Source organism: Geospiza fortis, unplaced genomic scaffold (genome assembly GCF_000277835.1).
Source record: "Geospiza fortis unplaced genomic scaffold, GeoFor_1.0 scaffold130, whole genome shotgun sequence".
Taxonomy (NCBI): Eukaryota; Metazoa; Chordata; class Aves; order Passeriformes; family Thraupidae; genus Geospiza; species Geospiza fortis.
The window spans coordinates 5,791,678-5,809,633 of NW_005054300.1; the positions used below are offsets into that span (position 1 = coordinate 5,791,678).

General features: G+C 41.8%; 2 protein-coding genes across 2 annotated transcripts in view; one reads left to right on the top strand and one right to left on the bottom strand.

Moving 5' to 3' along the window:
• Window positions 1-17,597, bottom strand: part of ARMH3 (armadillo like helical domain containing 3) — a 124,407-nt gene extending 106,810 nt beyond the window's left edge. Inside the window, exons 1-11 of the mRNA XM_005416420.3 lie at window positions 17,587-17,597; window positions 11,239-11,350; window positions 10,715-10,771; window positions 10,443-10,589; window positions 8,568-8,675; window positions 7,620-7,712; window positions 6,672-6,746; window positions 5,940-6,026; window positions 2,684-2,740; window positions 1,684-1,727; window positions 58-118 (exon numbers count right to left, since the gene is read on the bottom strand). Of these exons, the coding sequence (XP_005416477.1) occupies window positions 58-118; window positions 1,684-1,727; window positions 2,684-2,740; window positions 5,940-6,026; window positions 6,672-6,746; window positions 7,620-7,712; window positions 8,568-8,675; window positions 10,443-10,589; window positions 10,715-10,771; window positions 11,239-11,340 (831 nt within the window). The 5' untranslated portion in view covers window positions 11,341-11,350; window positions 17,587-17,597. The remainder of the gene's footprint in view (window positions 1-57; window positions 119-1,683; window positions 1,728-2,683; window positions 2,741-5,939; window positions 6,027-6,671; window positions 6,747-7,619; window positions 7,713-8,567; window positions 8,676-10,442; window positions 10,590-10,714; window positions 10,772-11,238; window positions 11,351-17,586) is intronic.
• Window positions 12,613-17,956, top strand: part of HPS6 (HPS6 biogenesis of lysosomal organelles complex 2 subunit 3) — a 9,735-nt gene continuing 4,391 nt past the window's right edge. The window contains exon 1 of the mRNA XM_014308969.2: window positions 12,613-12,624. Within this exon, the coding sequence (XP_014164444.2) occupies window positions 12,613-12,624 (12 nt within the window). The remainder of the gene's footprint in view (window positions 12,625-17,956) is intronic.

The window sequence follows — 17,956 nt, forward strand, 5'->3', positions numbered from 1 at the left end:
CTGAACTTGCATGAATGCACCTTTCTAAGAATGGAAAATCACCATTTCCTTGCTTACCATGTTAGTTAGGGCAGAGAAGAAACCAGTCTGATGCTCCTCTTCTTTATCTTTGTATTGCCTGAACAAAAAGGAATAAGGATGATGTTTCAGGATTCTAAATGGAACCAGGGTTACTTCCCCTAAATCTCTATGTCTTAGTCTTATTTGACAAGAATATAGGGTGGAGGAAACTTGAACATTCAACAGCCTTTTTCAAGAACTCACAAAATAAGAGACAAAGGGTATTAAAATATTTGTAAATTGTGTAGAGTTGGAGTGAGGCTGCTGAAAGATGTGAAACTTGAACAATGCCTGTACTGTTACAGAGGACACAAGCAATTTGGGCTAACTCTGAAGGAAAGGGATCAAGTGACTTCAGAAATTTTGTCCTGCACTGGACAAACAGAAATCAGCCACAGGGGCACACAGGGTCAGTAACCACAGAACGGTTTCATTTCATCATCAACCACAGAAAAAAATCAGAGTTGGTCACCCTACTGGGTGCAGAAAGAAACCAGATGGACCTTTATGGTTCGTGGCCTGATCCCACTTTCCTGGAGCAAGTGAAGAGACTGAAACTGGAGCAAGTGAAGTCAACAAACAGGTTGGGTACCTCAGATTTAAGCTACACTGCTTCATCTGGCACTCAAAGGGACTAGCAAAGCTCACATGGCCATTTATTTTGTCTGTCACACAGGAATCTGATCACACACATGTAACAGGCCAAGAAACCAACTCTAAATTCTTGGGAAAGGGGGAAGGAATGAGCTAAGCAAAAGAGGCCATGATCTGAGACAGCTTTTGTCAGAATGAAGGAAATTGGGTGGGTGAAGGTTTTTTTCTGCTTTATTCTAATCATTTACTCTGTTAAATACATCTACATGATTAGTTGATTTTGCAAGTCACCTGCATAACTATCACAGCAGGCTTTCAAAGGAATTAAAACATTTTTCTGGATATTTTGAGAACCCTACTGCACAAAAAAAAAAAAAATCTTGAGTTTCCTAGGTGAAATTGCTGTAAGTTTCCAAATTTTTCCAAAGTAAGTTTCCAAGCTTTCCAAATTTTTCGTCTTAGGAAAGCTTGCATGTTTTATGATGCTACTTATGAAGCAGAGGCTAAGAATATGCTACCCTTTCTGCTGACTTTCTATCTCTTTTCTTCTGCAGGAGTTACTGCTTTCCACCATTTGGAAGAGTTTACATCTCCTAATCATCTCTGATCTGGCAGGCGGACAGCCCAGGATGCATTTGTTTGTTTGTTGTAGATAGTGTTTGAGTTAAATCAATTTTTCAACAGAGGAGTTGTCAGCAAATTATTATCTTTTCGCTTGTGACTAGGATTTTACACAGAGTTCATACAGAGGTAAAACCCATGACAGTAAAAACATACAATGGATATCCTTCCCTACAGCAAGATCTCTCCTGAAGCACATCAGCCCAGCTGGTATAGATGCACTGAGACGTGCAATGACTGCATCAACTGAAGCAAAGTACCTCAAAAAATAAGACTATTCCCTGCCTCTCCAGGTGCATCAAGGCTGTCAGGTGATAAACAAGTGCTTTAACACACACAAAAAAAAAAGTTTGTGAAAATATACAGTAACTATCATGTATTGAGAAACAAGACAAAATTTGGGTTTACCTGTTATATTCTGATAAAGCCTGGGCAATTACAAGTCCCATTCCCTGAAAAAAAATTATTTAAAAAAAACTTGACATTAAAATCTCAAGGGAGAAAATCACACACTGAACACACATTGCAATGCTGCCCCCCACAAGATAACCTAGCATGCTATGCAGAATTTCCCTTGAAGCTGTTTGAACTATTAAGATGTGCTACAATACAACACTATAACACAAAAACCCAGACAACAAAACTGAAAGTTAATTACTAATTACTAAGTTAAGCAGAAAGCATTTCTTCTTCTCTCAAGAATTCTCAGTAAGGCATCAAGACATTTAGAAAGAAGTTGGTGTCAGAGGAAGGACATCCAAAAATTCAAAACAAAGAGTCACAGACACAAATAACCTTTGACTTCCTGCAAACAGCCTCCACCATTACAGAACTACTAACAGTTCTCACCCTTTACTCAGCATGGAGCTTGCTTTCTACTTCATGCCTAAAGAGCAGCTTCCAAGTTCAGAACTCACATAACTCAGTCTGCTGTCAATTTTAATCCAGGCCTGGACAAAAAAATCAGACTATAGCTACAACCCAAAATATATTGCAGGACTCTTGTCTCAGTTACAAGCTTCCGCTGAGTTACAAGAATTGACTGGTAAAATCAAGTGACACAGCACCAGAAATGAGATTCCCTTTGGCATAAATCATCCTGTGCTTCTTTGGCACATGACAGCAAACAGTGTACAGATAGGTCATGAATGCATAATAGATCAACTTTAGCATGTTCCTTGTTACCTAGCTTTTAATCAGCATTTAAATGGTAATCAAACTGTCCAAATCATGAGCTGCCTAACCTACTGCAAGAGCACAGGGCTGAACAACCACTGCACTGGTGCCCCTTAGAGCAGCACTGTTCTGAGACCTGATTTCTACCATACACCATGCTGGCATCCATTAGCCTACACTTCATGTGAAAGAGCATCTTCAGCAGCACAGAGGAATCAAGCCAAGTACTCACATTGAGTGTGGCCTCATCATCCACAATGGACAGCTTCACAATGTAGGGATTCACTGACTGCTCAAGGTGGGGTGAAAAAGAAGAAAGAAAAACGGTTTTAAGTTCAGCCTTCAGGGGAAGAAAAACACTATTATGTTTCCAAGTTTACACAACCACCTGGGCAGAATCTCTGTCCTGTCCCATAAAACAGAATACACATAAATAAGCAGACTCACAGCACATGCTAAGACCACTAGGCCAGGGACATGTTCCCCTTATTGGCTCAGCCAGGCAGTCTCCTGATTTTATTGAGAAGAGGAGGGAGTTTCTGTCCCTCCACCAGCTCATCTGTCAGTCTGGAAAGTGGAGCAGCCATCCTGCAAGCCTGTTATCTGCGACACACACACAGTTTTGCAGCAGGAACAGGCAGTGAGGCTGGATGCAGCATTAGTGCTCTGCTATCTCCCTTCTGCAGCACCCAGGAAGGCAGGACAACATCCTAGACTCATCTGCTGCTGGGTTAGAGAGCAAAACTTTGTTTGCACCACTAGGAGCTGGAAGTCTCTAGAGAATATAAATGCCTTGAATTTAGCTGAAGAAAGCACACAGGCTTCATCTATAAAGACAAATGCTAATAATTTCCAAAGCATTTCAGATTAGCAATGCACATTTTTCCTGGTTTTTGTGTGTCAGTGCAAAACTAAAAAAGTTGATTTTGAATCAAGACACAGAAGAAAAGTTTCATCTGCAGGCAGGGCATTTGGCAGGGAATTGGAGCTTGAATAATTACTTTTTTGTTAAAGAACTAAAAAAAAAAAATTGAGTTACGCAAGATCTTTGGAGAAAAAAAAAAGAAAAACACATGAACTTTCTGATTCTCCAAAGCTGTGTCTTTCAGACCTGTAGTTGTCTATCCCAAAGAGAAGCAAGTGCACAAAACTGGACACAAGGGGTTGTTGGATACACTATATGCTGCCAGACAAGCACACAAAGGGAAAACCCCACATTTTAACTAATTTCTTTCAGCTCTATCAAAAGCTACAATGCAGTTCTAACAGGTTGAACATGATGCAAACAAACTTTTGCCTATATGTTATCAATGAATATGTATTCAAAAGTCACTACTTGATTTTATGTTTTAAGTTGCTGTCCTATCAGCCATCCCTTAAAACACTGGGAAAGTGATCAAATAAATACTTTTTCTCAAAGCATTTTCTTTCTCACAGTATCAATGCAAAAGTATTTTCTCTGAAATCATGACTAGTATTAAAAAAAAAAAGAAAATATAGCTGATGGCTTGGATAAGTATATAGTTGGAACAACTTCTGAAAACTATTAGGATTTCAATCAGGGGCATCCCTTTAAAGATTCCAAGTAAAGAGATATAAATCCCTAGAACAGAAGTTAATAAGCAAGTCAAGCTCTCATCAACATGGGTAATGACAACATGGAGAGATACTTCCAAGAAAATTGAGAGATTACAAAATTCTCATCCCAAAAACACAAAAAAAAACATCCTAATGTAAAACACACTGATATTTATGCTAAAAACAGACACAAAATCATAGTCAGCTAATGGATTTTGAGCCTTATTAGATTTTCTTAAACAGCTGGAAACACAACCAATGGAGTTCAGACCAAAAGAGAACCTCTCAGCTGCACCACAGCTAACTAAAAAGAGAACTCCAAAGCACCTGAGGCATGAAAGTGTGCTACAATTGACTGACAGCCAGACAACCACCATACTGACCCTAAGGGCCAAAGAACAGCGTATGAAATCAGTTACTCAAGGACAATAAAATGGTTGCATTACTGGAGGCTTGGCTTGTAGCACTCCTACCAAGGCAGTGCTGGGCAGCTGTCACATAAAACCCTCCTGGGAGTGACTTTCAGCCTTGCCAGAGGAGCTGGTTGGGCTGAAGTTCCCCTTGCTACACGTCTGCTTTAGCTGGATTGTAGGGATTGCACTTTTCAAACATCAGCACAACTTCCTTCAGAGTGCCCAGTTTCAAGATGTCTCAGAGTGTTCTCCAAAGCACTTGACCCCAGCCCAACACTCCCCAGAAAGCCAAGGACAAGCCTCCTGCACTCACAGCATTCTACCTGACTAAGGACATAAACTGCAGTCCCAGGGATGGCATTACACAGCTCTCCAGCACTTGTCTGAATGTTGCAATGACACCTCTGGTCTTCCCAGTCCACCCTCATAAGTAACCCCACTTACAGATCATTCCCAACAGCTTTCCCTCATAGCCATATACTGAAATCAGGCTCCATGCTCCTGTTCCATGCTACCACAGCACAGAACGCTGAAGAGAATCTGCAATTCATGATGCTGACATCATTGACAGGAATGAGAAAGTGACAGGCATTACTTTGACACCAAGTGTAGTTCCTGTCCTTGCATATTCTCTAGATCTATTCGTAATTCAGAACAAGATCTATTATAAAACCAGGTAGGTTTTGAAGCCTGCTCCCTCCTAGTAATTCTGTTGAAGGGCAAGTTATTCCAGAACTTTCCTATTTGCTGCCTAATGAAGTATATTAAGATATTCCTATTTATGAAGAAAAAAACCCTGATCATTAAAGCATCATGTATCATACAAAGAAAAGCCAACATCAGGTGTTGTTCTGACATCTGAAATGTTTTTTTTCAAGCTGATGAATAACGGGAAAAAAATGGGAATATACCATAAACATAAAAAGGATGATGAATAAAGTTCCTCAAAGAGGAATCCATCAAAGAGAGAGAGAGAGAGAGAGAGAGAGAGACTTCTCTTGGAACTACTAGCTGTGATGTTTCAGTTCATTCTTTGGTCACAGCTTCACCATCTCTTCTGGGGATCTGTGCTCTTTCAGTCAGCTAGTCAGCTCCTGAATCACAAATTCAGTCTGAAGCCCAGGATGACTGACAGCTCATTTTACTTGGGAGACTATGTATAACCACACACTCACACGGGCAGACATGTGGTTTGGCACAACAGCAACTCTTCCAAAAGGACCTTCCTCAGAGGAACGAAATGCAAATTCCCTAGGTAGTTTCTTTCATGCTGGCACAGAAGGAGGTGTAGGAGTATCATACACATTTGATTGTACACATACATCAGAGACAGACACAGGGAGCATAACAGGGCTGCCTTGCAAAGCTTCTCCTGCTCCATGCTGATGCCCTGATGCTACAGTGTGGACTGCTAAAAACTGTTCTGTGTGCTGCCTTCATAATCCAGAGGCCACTCTAAATCAACAAAGTAGAGAGAAGTGATGTTTCAACACCTACCTCATACTTTCTGTAGTTGACCAGCAAGGCCAGAAGGACAACAGCATCATACCCATGTTCCCTGCGACTAAGAGGGCTGGACAGGATCTGGAATAAACAATCACACTGCTCTGTCAGGCCTCCTGCAGGAAGCTTGCAGTGACTCAGAGCACAGCCATGAAATGTATGTGTAAGAGCAAATTATGTCTTATCTGAAAGAGGATATTTGGGTGAAGGGAGTGTCAGTGCCTCAAGGAAGTTCTGCACACAGAGAAGCTCATTTATCACAGAAAGGATGCACACAGGCTTTCAGGGCATAAAGGGCAAATATATTTCACAACAGCATTGTATAGTATCTCATCATAAACTGTGCAAGTGTTCTGGGTTTCTCCAAGGCTCAGTTCCACTGAAAAAAGTATAATTTATCCAAGAGCAGAAAAAAATATATCCACACTACCTTTTGAAAAACAGTTTCTGCAGTAAAGAAATTCTGTGTGAAATTAGCCCAGAAATCTGTTCAGAATCTAACTGTGCAGAAATGTCTCAAGTGAAAATACTTTAAATAGTCAGTAGTGACTAAAAACAGCAGACTAAAGGGGAGAGAACATTACAAAATTTATGTATGACTGAGCTATGAATGGATGCAGCAACAGTACCAGTGAACCACATTGCATTGAAAAAGCTGAAAAGCAAACACGTTACTGAAAGTTATCACTATGGAAGAGTGTCCACAGTAGAAGCAAGAACTCTTACCTGTAAAATAGCTTCAAATATGCTGTTAATCATCACATACTCCAGGATGGTGTTCTGGCTAATGTTATCTGTCACCTGAGTACAAACACAAGTTTTAAAAGCTCATCCAAAACCTCCACCAATGCTGTAGCTGCCTCTGGCACACACTGGGAACAGGGGAGTTCTGTTTCCAGATGGACACATTTATCCAGAATCTCACACTTAGCAAGTCAAGGTGTGACTAGCAATAGAGCTAGACACGAAGTAAAAGAAATCTGTCCTGCCTGCCAGTCCTCTCTCTGCCAAGCAGCACCACCCACGGACTAAGAGCTCCCCCACTCCTCCACACGTTGGTATTTTACACAGCTGCATGAATGACAACAGCCATCAGCTGCTGCAGGCTCTACACAGGAGGAAGAGAATGAAAAATAGGGCACATATGCTCCACTGAGAACCTTGCCATCATGAAGAGGGCAATGAAGAGCTCCACCACTCTCACTTATCTCTTATCATAGTCAAAATAGTTCACAGTTGACCATCTCCAAAAGCTGATGAGTGGTAATTTATTACAACTTCCTCATTCTTCACATCCTCACCACTCCGGTCTACTCCACACCTTCTGTCTTACCTCAACCCTTCTCCCCTCCTTTCCATTTATCTGAGACTTCTTAAGTATTTTTTCCTTAAAAAAATACACACCTGTGAATCCAACTGATACTTGCTCCTGCCTCTCCCCTTCAGCCCCAGGTGACACCTATCTAACAGGATGAAAAGTGTCTGCTAGTCTGCACTGGCATCATGGTTGGAGCCATCATGCATATTCTGGACTGACACTGGCTCTCATTCACCATTTATTTCTCCTTTTTAAGCTTCACACTGCAGCATTCTGCTCAAGTTTTGAAACAGCTCCATCCCTCAGATGTGGCTCATATAAGCCCTTAAGTTATTATACAGCTGTTAATTACTTACTGTCACCAAGCAGAGAAGTAGCTTCAGACACAAGCTTTTGAGGCTTTCAGAACCTTCTGCACAGAGGAGGGAGTCCAAGCTCTCCATCAGATTCTAAAGAACAACAGTCACATTATTTAAAAGTAGTATTTTAAATTACTTGAAATGTTTTTTATATAAAGCCTTCCGGAAGATTCAAGTAGCAGAGCACTAATATAAAGCCATGTTATTCCAGAATCAATAATTGAGCCATTACTACTGCTACCCAGGCCATATTCATACTATTGCTTCTCAACACTATTTGTGTTAACTACAGCCTAATGACTACTGGTAGAACATCATTACCATTTTCCATGAGTTTTCTCTAGATGCAGCAGCACAGCTCCAATTAACAATACATACATAAGTTATGATTAAAAATCTGATAGGCAAACTACTACTTAATGTTTTCCCTAAATATATTACATGTTGTATAGAGAAGAAAAATTGCTACTCTTGTACAGAGATGAAAGATACAACAAGAATTCAGCTCTATCACTGGTTACTTTGTCATTTCCCAAACTCAACATCTTTACAGAGAAGAACATCAAGTAGGTTTAAAACAGTACATGTGCTGATGGAGTGTGAGAATACAGGGTATGACTCCCAGATAAAGAAAAAGATGTGAGGTTCAATATTAGGTGCTGATCACCTGTGACAGCCTTTTCTGGCTTTAAGGTTTCTCAACAGTAGTGACTACACAGTGTGGAACTAAAGAAAAAGAATGTGCTCTGTTGTATTACTAACCAATCCAGGGACCCCAAATGTCTGCGCTACTGGCAGGTACAGAACTTCAGGACAGCTATTTTTAGTAAGTGGCTCAAATATTTCCCCCAAAAGCTGCTGCCTGGTAGACATACCCATGTACACTCACTGCCCTTGCCACACAGCTGCTGTGCAAACTGCTTCTCTGCATTGCCAGGGCCTCACCTTCATACACAGCTCTGCCTTGTCAAAACCCACAAGCATGTTGATGATGTCAAACCCAGAAGTGGATTTGTTCTTCTGATGGACACCCCGGATCAATGCACACAAAGTCTGCAAAGGGAAAAACCAGAAGGTGAGATGTAAGGCAACACCTCCAACTCAACAGCAAAATCCACTGCATGACCCTCTCCTAGCACTAGCAGATACTGAAATTAATACCACCAACCTGGAGGCCATACATTCTGTCTGACCTCTCCTCCAGCTCTGGCATTTCTAAAAGGTATCTTGGATGCTGAAAATTTGTAAAAATTGGAGAAGAATAGATTTGTCCATATTTTCCTTGTTTGAGCACAAATTTCTGTTTGGTTATCACATTGCTATACCAAGGTGGACCAATAAACTGTGTCTTTGTCAACAAGAAGAACCAATCTTCCCACAAAAAAAAAAAGGCTACAAGTCTATCAGGCAGCTTAATTACTGCTTCATTCCAAATTCTTGAAGATACACAGGTATCAGCACACTATCAGCAGACTCTCTAGAAAATTCATAGGCAGCAAATTACTCATTTGTCCTAAGAGACAGAAATGTCTGGGGTGACTTTTGTCGTCAGGCACCTCTCAGACCCTTGAAGAGGGGAATGAGCAGGAATACCACCACTGCATTTTTAGATTCCAGCTTAAATTCACCAGTGAGAGGTAATTAGTTTCACATGTGAAGCTGGAGACAAAACAGACCTGATAGATTTAGCAGACCTCCAGAACCACACAAAAGCAAAAAGGTAAGGTAGACATCCTTTTTTTGGTTACTGTCAGAAACAGATACTGAGCTAAACAAACCTTTGGTCACCATGCTGATTCTCAAAAAAAGGATTGCTTAAGTAAGTTTTGGCTTCAGGATCACTTTCCACATTAACATAGTCTGGTTAAGGGAACACTCTCCCAGTTTGAGCTCAGGATGTGTTACCTGGTTCCTATTTACATGCACACAGCAGGATTCTTGTGACCTACCCTAAGTTCTTCCAAGAGTCTGGATACAAGTTTAAGAATTTGGGGCTGGTCTGAGCTGTCTATGTAGCTATAACTACAATTTTAGTAGCACCCTTTCAAATTAATTCTAAAAATAACAATAAAACAATGCAAGATTGTACAGAGATGTAATATTCTGTTTTAAATCAACTTTTCCCAGCTCACTGCTGGTCCAAAGTCTCCTACAGATGACTTCTTCAAACCTGAATTTCATATCCTGTACTCCTGAAATGCATTCTGCATACTCCTAAAACAAACGCATTCACCAAACTGTGAGAATCAGCTTGTGAACTATTAACATCAAATATCAAGACTGAGGAGGGGAGTCTCCCACAAGATATGGAGCAGCAGAGCTTGGGTAAGGAACAACCTGCACAGAAATGGCTATGAGTTCTGAGTGATAATTCTTCACAGCTTCCAATTAGGAAGTGTTCAGCTGAGGCAATTTCCTGCGTAAATTTCACACTAACTTCTCCAGAGCTTTATTTCTTTTTTGACCCAAATGGAAATGGAAAAAGGCAGCTGAAATAAGGGACAAGAGGCAAAAGTAAAACACAAAGCCACACCAGCCTAAGTACTTTTGAGACCCCAAACCAACAGCCTGCAATGTGAACAAGCCCCTTTGATTCCTCACTGCCATCCACTTCATGCTCCATCATCAGATCCTCATGAATTCTGAAACCATCTATTGCTGTACCAAGAGTAGAGACTATGAATGTTTGGAACCTCCACAGACAACAAGTAGCAACTGCCCTGTAGACATCACTTCTCAATAACAAAGAAACAGGCACAAGGTGTTTGATACCAGCATCAGAAGTAGAAAGACAGCATTCCCTGTCCCCCAGCGTGGTACCTGTAATGCATTCACCACTCTGATTGGGTGCTCCTCACCCAGGGCCTGGATGCAGTGCTGAAACAAGCAGTTGATGTTGTCTTTTATCTTCATTAATTCTTCCCCATCCAGGGCCTCCAGCTTGCCTTCTAGATACTCCAGGTTGACCTGTCAGGTTAAGAAGCAGTTCATGCACATTATGCCATCACCAACACCTTAGAAACAGAAGTCCTTGCACTGACTGTCTGCCACTTTGTAGGCAGAACAGCAACAGGATGTTCACATGCTGTTACCTTCATGAGAAATAGCTCCTCCCAAAACCTAGGGTTGCACTTACTGGGGTCCTCTGTCTGTAAGGAAAAGGAACAGGCATGAGGACAAAGAAATCATCCAGGCAGAATTTAAAGAAAGTCTTTATCATGGGTAGCTCAGAGTCAGCACCACCTGCCAGATTACCAAGACATCTCAAAGTGCAGAATTCTGGCTACAGAGATTCCCCGAACAAAGAAGGACCAAGAGAAGCAGCTCCCAATTGGGATGCCTCTGTTTATTTTCTGAATTGTTATTTGAGAAACACTGGAAAAGCCATGACTTCCCATAGATGGTAGGTTCTGGTAGGCAACAGGACACAGAGACATTTTGGAAGAGAGCAGAATACAGAGTTCTGCTTGACTCAGTAGGAGAGCCTGGAGCATGTGCCTACACTGTGCAGGCCTTACCTTGAGGAAAGAAACCCACTGGAAAAAACCCTGAGCATAAACTAAACAAAGAAAATTTAACACAAACCTTTAGAAAAAAGAGATGCTCAGCTGCTTACCGTGAAAATTTCATCATACATCAACACCACTTTCTCTTTCAATGGCTTCTTGGAGGCTGAAGATTTCCGGAGCAGCCCACCTTTCTTCTCTGTTTGGGCCATGCTGTATACCCTGAAGGGAAGAACAGACCAGACAAAAAAGCTCAGAAAACTTGAACTTTTCTTCAAGGCATATCTGGCCTGCCTCAACCATGAAAGATTTTTTTTCACTGCACTGAAATACTAACAGTCTCTCACAAGCTCTAAGTAGGGGCATTTATAACTATATCAGATAAGAAATCAGATCAAAGGACCCATCTAGCTCTACATCCCATTTCAAAGACATGCAGAAGTCCGCACACAGGCAGAAACAGAATAAGCTCCTTATGGATAAATTTTAATTCTTCTCTATTAGGAACCGATTCATTATCCAGACCAATGCAGTTTACATTTAGGAAAGTATGTATTTTTTAATCTCACTGGAGGAATTGTGATACTTGATAACAAATAGGTACCCAGTCTTTTTTTATACTGGTCAAGCCTCAAAGGCATCTGGTGACATGAAGCTCCTGAAACTATTTGAAAGTTTTCTCTTTTCTGTTTAATTTGCTGCCTACCAAAGCACTTCAAATTGTGCTTTTTGTACTCTGAAGTGGCATCCAACACAAGGCAAGCCTCCATAAAGCACTCCTGCCACCCTTGTTCACATCTCCCTCTGTACCTTAGCACCCTTATCTGGGCCAGCTGCTCTGCAAATGAAGCCAGAGAGAAAGCCCGACCCCAAAAGCACCCCATGTGGTTCAGTTTTGGGAGGAGGATGCAAGACAGAGGACAAATTTTCAGGGATTTTTTTTTTAACCAACTTAATTTCATTATCCATTTGACAGCAAAGGGTTTTCTAAAACCACAAAGAAGTTTTACTATCATTAATTGGTGCCTTACTGATTATACTGTTAAAAAAAAGAGGTATCCTTATTACAAAATGAGCCATTACACAAAGTAACATGGTCCTGAGCCTTCTGTGAGAGACAACCCACTCCAGGGGCTGAGTCAGAACACACAACTTGCCACATATTCTCAACCTCATGTGTGATGCTACCAAGTGCAGCACTACTCTGACCTTGCAAATACACATTTGTCTGCAGTCACAGATTTTCCTGGCAAGCATCACAGCTTTAGCACTGTTCTAACCTCCTCCATCACTGCAGAATGTCACAAGTACTCGGCAGAAAGGGAATGCCATCCCTTCTCATGCCCCTGAGCTCCCAGACTTTCTCCCATACCTCCAAGGTAATTACACACATGGCAACAGCATCCCACACACAGAGGCTTAAGTCATGCTCCAGGAAAGCATGGGCAGGCTCCTGTGGGAGTCGCACTCAGCCATGATAAATCATGGACAGAGAGGTAAGTTCACTGTTCCAAACAAGGACCCCAGAGCTTTCTGAGCTGACAGCCATGGAGATAGCTTTGGATGTAGCCTCCATCCCAGACTGCCTGAATCTCCTGCCACAGGTTTAGATCTGTCTTTCCCTCAAAGACCAAGTTCTACCAACTACTGAATTCCAGTTCCATATCTCCCTTACATTCTTTCCACTGCAGACAATTTTTTAGCTGACTTACAACTCTGTTCTCAACTAGGACTCTCAGGCTTCCAGAGACAGTTATTCAAACATCCCTTTAGCCATAAATCTTGGTTCTAAGGGGAAGAAAAACATTTTCAGGCCTGGAAAAAGAATTCTGCTGCAAAAGACCCTGCTCCAGGTGCAAAGGGAAGGAACTTTGCCAGGATGGGAAAGGACAGAGAGCAGCAGATCTCACACCTGAAAAGCTAACATTTACATAAGGAGAGAGGTGTTGTCTTCCCACTAGAAAGGGAACCTTTCCCAGAGAAAGGGAACTCTGACTGGTTATGGGCTGGGGTGGGAATGGAAAGAGCTCAGAGACACCGACAGAAGAAAGCTTAACAACAAGTGCACCATAACCTTCTGTAAAATCCAAAATTATTCCCATAGCCTAGTAGGTCTATGTATCAAACTAAGATGGAAGAAGGTTTCCAACTAACAAACAAAAAAGAAAACATTATTCAATCATCTTGATAGGTTCTCTTTTAAAGACTTTGCATTATTTTTAAACTGTCAAGGGAAATAAGACATTATTCTAATTAGAAACATAACTGGAAACACTGAGAAATCTACTAAAAACCAAATCAAGAGCGATGTCACTTTCAGCCTAGGAATACAAATCTTGGGTAAGATTGCACAAAACAATTTTCCTACTAGAACTGTAAGTTTCTGAACAGCTGCCAGCCCCAGCATACAAACACATCCATCAGTGTGCTTCTAATTGAATTACAGCTAACGAATCCCAATGTCAAAACTAATAAACTAACTCTCAGTGCTTCTAGGTCAGCGTTCTCACATCAAATGTGTATGTGAATGGGAGGGGATCAATAAGCTCTGCTTAGTCCCTGGATTTTCAGAGCTGTATTATAACCCTTCTCCTACATTTCCAGAAAGACAGAAAAATCGAAATACATCAAGATACAAAGGGTGAGCACCAGAAGGATCACATGATGATGTGAAAATTCTAGTCTCTGTCAAAATGGGTCTTAGGATTCACATTCTCTCAATCAAAGCTGCACAGAGCACATACAAAGACAACTGCTAGAGGCAAAGATTAAATAATGTTCTTGTTTATAATTTGCTATTCTACAAATGAGCATATGGAGGAGCAAGGAGAGAAACGTAAACCATGCCTCTCATGCCAACGCTTTATTAGGCTGTGTTTGTTTTGTGACCTATGATGATCAGGTCATACAAATGGTTTTTTCTTTTCACTTTACGCAATTACATTTTCTAGATGTCATAAAGACAAACAGAAAACTGCATTTTGCTAATGGAGACCTTCTACTCAGCTGCAGAAAACAACAGTTAAATGCACAAAACATTTATAAATAAGTTGCAGAAGTGTCAAATTATCGTGATGCCCTGACAGCTTATGAAAACAACAACACTGATGATAATTAACAATTTTGCTTTAAACACCACATTTAAAAGACATCGGTACATTTTCCACATTTTAGGTTCAAATGGATAATTTATTCTGTCAATAGGTCATTCCCATTAACACATGCTGCTAAGTGAATCCTGCTGTATTCACTGACTGCACAGGAGAACTGCCCCTCAGGGCCGCGAGAAGCACACACATGGGGATTTTTAGAACAACAAACACTTTGCTGTGCAGCACTAGATCCAAGATGCTTCATCTGGAACTAAAAGAAAACTTGACAGAGCACGAGTCTTGGCAGCTCAAAGGCAGGAAGATAAAAGACACAAGTTCAGGCAGACTCTTGCTTTATCTCTCATCAACCCCAGAATCAGCTGATCCAGTCAGGAAGAGATGAGCACATCCAACCAGGCAGCTCCCTTCTGTTTCACTCCAGAACTTGTAACAGAGATTCCAACCAAACATATGACATTCCAATGAACACAGCTCTGTTAGCTTTTTGTTAGAGTAGCCACAGGGAAAATGTACCTGGTGTTTTGAGTCTGAGATTTACTCAGACTTGTGCACACTGAGAACCGCTACACAGTGCTTCACACTGTCACTCAGCTCCTGCACAGACTTATTAGCATTCCACAGACTGTCTTTTAACAGCAAAAATACTGTCAAGAGGATAACACTAATGCACATCTACAGCATAATGACATCAGGATCCAAAACTTGTAACTTGTGTAATCTTGCATGCAGCCCATCAAGCACAATACTTTGCATTCAATTGCCTTAGCTAACAAACCTGAAAATTTTCATGATTATAAATGCACATACACAACCCCCACATGCAACCAAACATGAATAAGTGTATTTTGTCCAGAGTGGACCCCTCACAAAATATACTGCAACACTTCTTGGCTAGACAAAAAGAATACAGATGATGCTAAATTGTATTTTCACATACAACTTACTTGGCAAACCATTTATTCACTACCTGGAAAAGGCTGTGCAAATGACGTGATCTGTATTAGTTTGTTAATGTCAAAGCCCTGAACCTCAATCAATTTTATAAAGACTCTGAGTATGAACTAAGATACTTCTGCTTTTAGAATCCAAGGTCCCTTGACTTGCCAGAACTACTAAGATTCGACTCACCTGTTCAAACATTTCAAAGACAGCAATTGCCTCCTCCCTCCCTGAGTGTATGCACCTGGGACTCAGTGTGATCATGCTTTGCCTTTCAAGGTGTTCTGCAGGTACATCACTCAGGATTAAAGCAAAGTTGCTCAAAAACTGCCTCCATCATGCAAGAGGGGGGATACATTCCTGTCTAAAAGTTAACTCACAGCTTCTAAAGCAATGTGTTACAAGCTAAGCAACCATACTTCAGTGAAGTACCATGAAAAAACTTGCACTTGATTCGTGTGATGAATGTGCAGAGTAAATACTGGACCTGAACAACAGGCAGCTACAACACAGATCCCAGAGCCCATCCATCGCTGGAAGCAACAGACAACCTGCACCCAGAACAAGAATTTATGAATCCCAGTGCACAGGGAGTGCCTGGACCCAGTTCCAGCTCCTCTGCTAAAACCCCCAGGACCCCCCATCAGCAGCCCAGTAGACCACTACTGAAAACAGAGCAAGAACACATAGGGCTTTTTTCAATGCTTTAGAAACCATCATGGACAAACTTCTGCCATAAGCCCTTTTGCAGCTCTTTCTCCACAAACTCTTGCAGTGGCAGTTACAGATTGTGCAAGTACATCCACACTGCTTTTATATTCCATCCATTGTTTACAACTTCATTTGTATATTGTCCATAGGAATAAATACTGCTCAAACTATGCTTTCCTCTACAACTGTAAGGTGCTCAACCCACCAACAAGGGAAACAGTAACACAGCATGCCAGCTTTGGAGCCATGCTGCAGAATTTCCAGGTGCCTTTAGGCAGTACACGAGAAACATATTCTGAAGGCGTGCTGATGACAAAAAGCCCATAGAGATCCTATTTTTTCTGCAGTACAAAGCAACAACCCCCAGCACAGCCACAGTGTGTGTGTATATATATATTTTACTAGAAATTCCTTCCATCCCACTCAGTGTATGTGCTTCTACACAGTACAATCTAATTACACCATTTCTGACCTATTTTTTACCTCTCGAAAAATTAGAAAATTAGCCAAATACAGCCACATGCTACCTCTCCCATTCCACCTGCTTTAGCAATGATATAGAAGAGTAACATTTGAGCTACAATTTTAACACTTCATGCATAACTGCATTAATTTCTATATGTCCAGTTAAAATAACACCCAATCCATCAACTTCACACCACCAACTAGCTATGCTTCCTCCTGTCAAGTCCCTCCAGACAAGGTCTGCATGCTTCTGCCAGCATCTGTTCACACCATTTTCATACGAGGTAATTTTCTTCATTTCACCACACTTTCTCTCTGTATTCCTGGCTACCATGACCAGCTCTCTCATGTCAGAAAATGAATTTGGGTTTTCACTTTTCAAGCGCTTTAGAATCCATTCCACATAGTTTATCATGAAATATTCTGCACTGCCTTTACACTCCTACCTAAGAGCTCATGTCACCTGCAGACTTTTTCAAATGCCTTCCTTCTGAAGAAAAACACTCTCCCTGTAACCTTCCCTGCCCTTTTCCCATGGCTTCAGCTGGTGGTGTGGATCCAAGGCCCATGCTGAATACAGTGCAGCTGCATGACCTCGGCTCTGACTTCTGAGGTAGCTGCTATGTTCTAAGAAGCTGCACAGTAAAGTCACACCAAGATAAGAAAGGTGGAGCTGCAGAGTGAGTAGCATTTTTGCAATACAGACCATCAGCAGCACAAGTACTCAGGAGTTAAAATGCAAACATGAAAAGGTGTAAGTTCAAAAAAAAAAATCAAAAATAGGGAGCCCAGAATACAGCAACTCAGCAACTCTGAGCAGCAGAGGCTGACCCTTCCCCTCCTAAAGGATGTCTGCATGGCTGCCTGGTGTGTTAGCTGGGGGAGGGAGCAGATGAATGCTTAGCCCAGCAGCCTATTAAAGCCTCACTGTTCCTTTTGTGCATGCTAGCCAATAACTATTTAACTTTTTTACACTGCATGTACTCTGCCCACAGTATCTCTTTGCACACAGGAAAAGTGCCATAAATTACACAGTGGATCAACCTATTATCACTGGAAAGGCAAACTGTTGTTCTTTCCTCCCCTCGAAATTCCTCTTCTACATTTTTGTCACATTTCCTACTAGAGCTCAAACAGCTGGTGAACTGCAGCCACCACGTATCGCAATGATTCAAATTATCGCATTGCTTTGCATATTCCATCCGCCCGCTCCCACTAACTGGCTCTCACCATACATTCGGATCACAGTCTCTGCTGATGAACAAACTTTGTTACAGCGACATACGCAACAGGGTTAGACCGAGGCCGCAGCTTGCTCATGCAGCAAGTGCCTCTGCCTTCAGCACAATAAACACGGCAAGCTCCCACTGCTTTGCCACCGCTGCTGTTCCCCTTTGCATTGCCCGCACAAGTGTTCGGAGAAGGGCGAGGTAAACCAGACAAGTGGAATGATCAGCGAACGCTCGTTCTTTCCTTAGGGGTTATCTCGAGCCCCAACCACCGGCAGGCAGCCGGGGACGGTGCGGCCCACGAGCACCGAAGGGCTGGGCTGCGGCAGGCCCCTAGGCCTCCTCGGGGCCGGCACCCGGGGCACGCACCG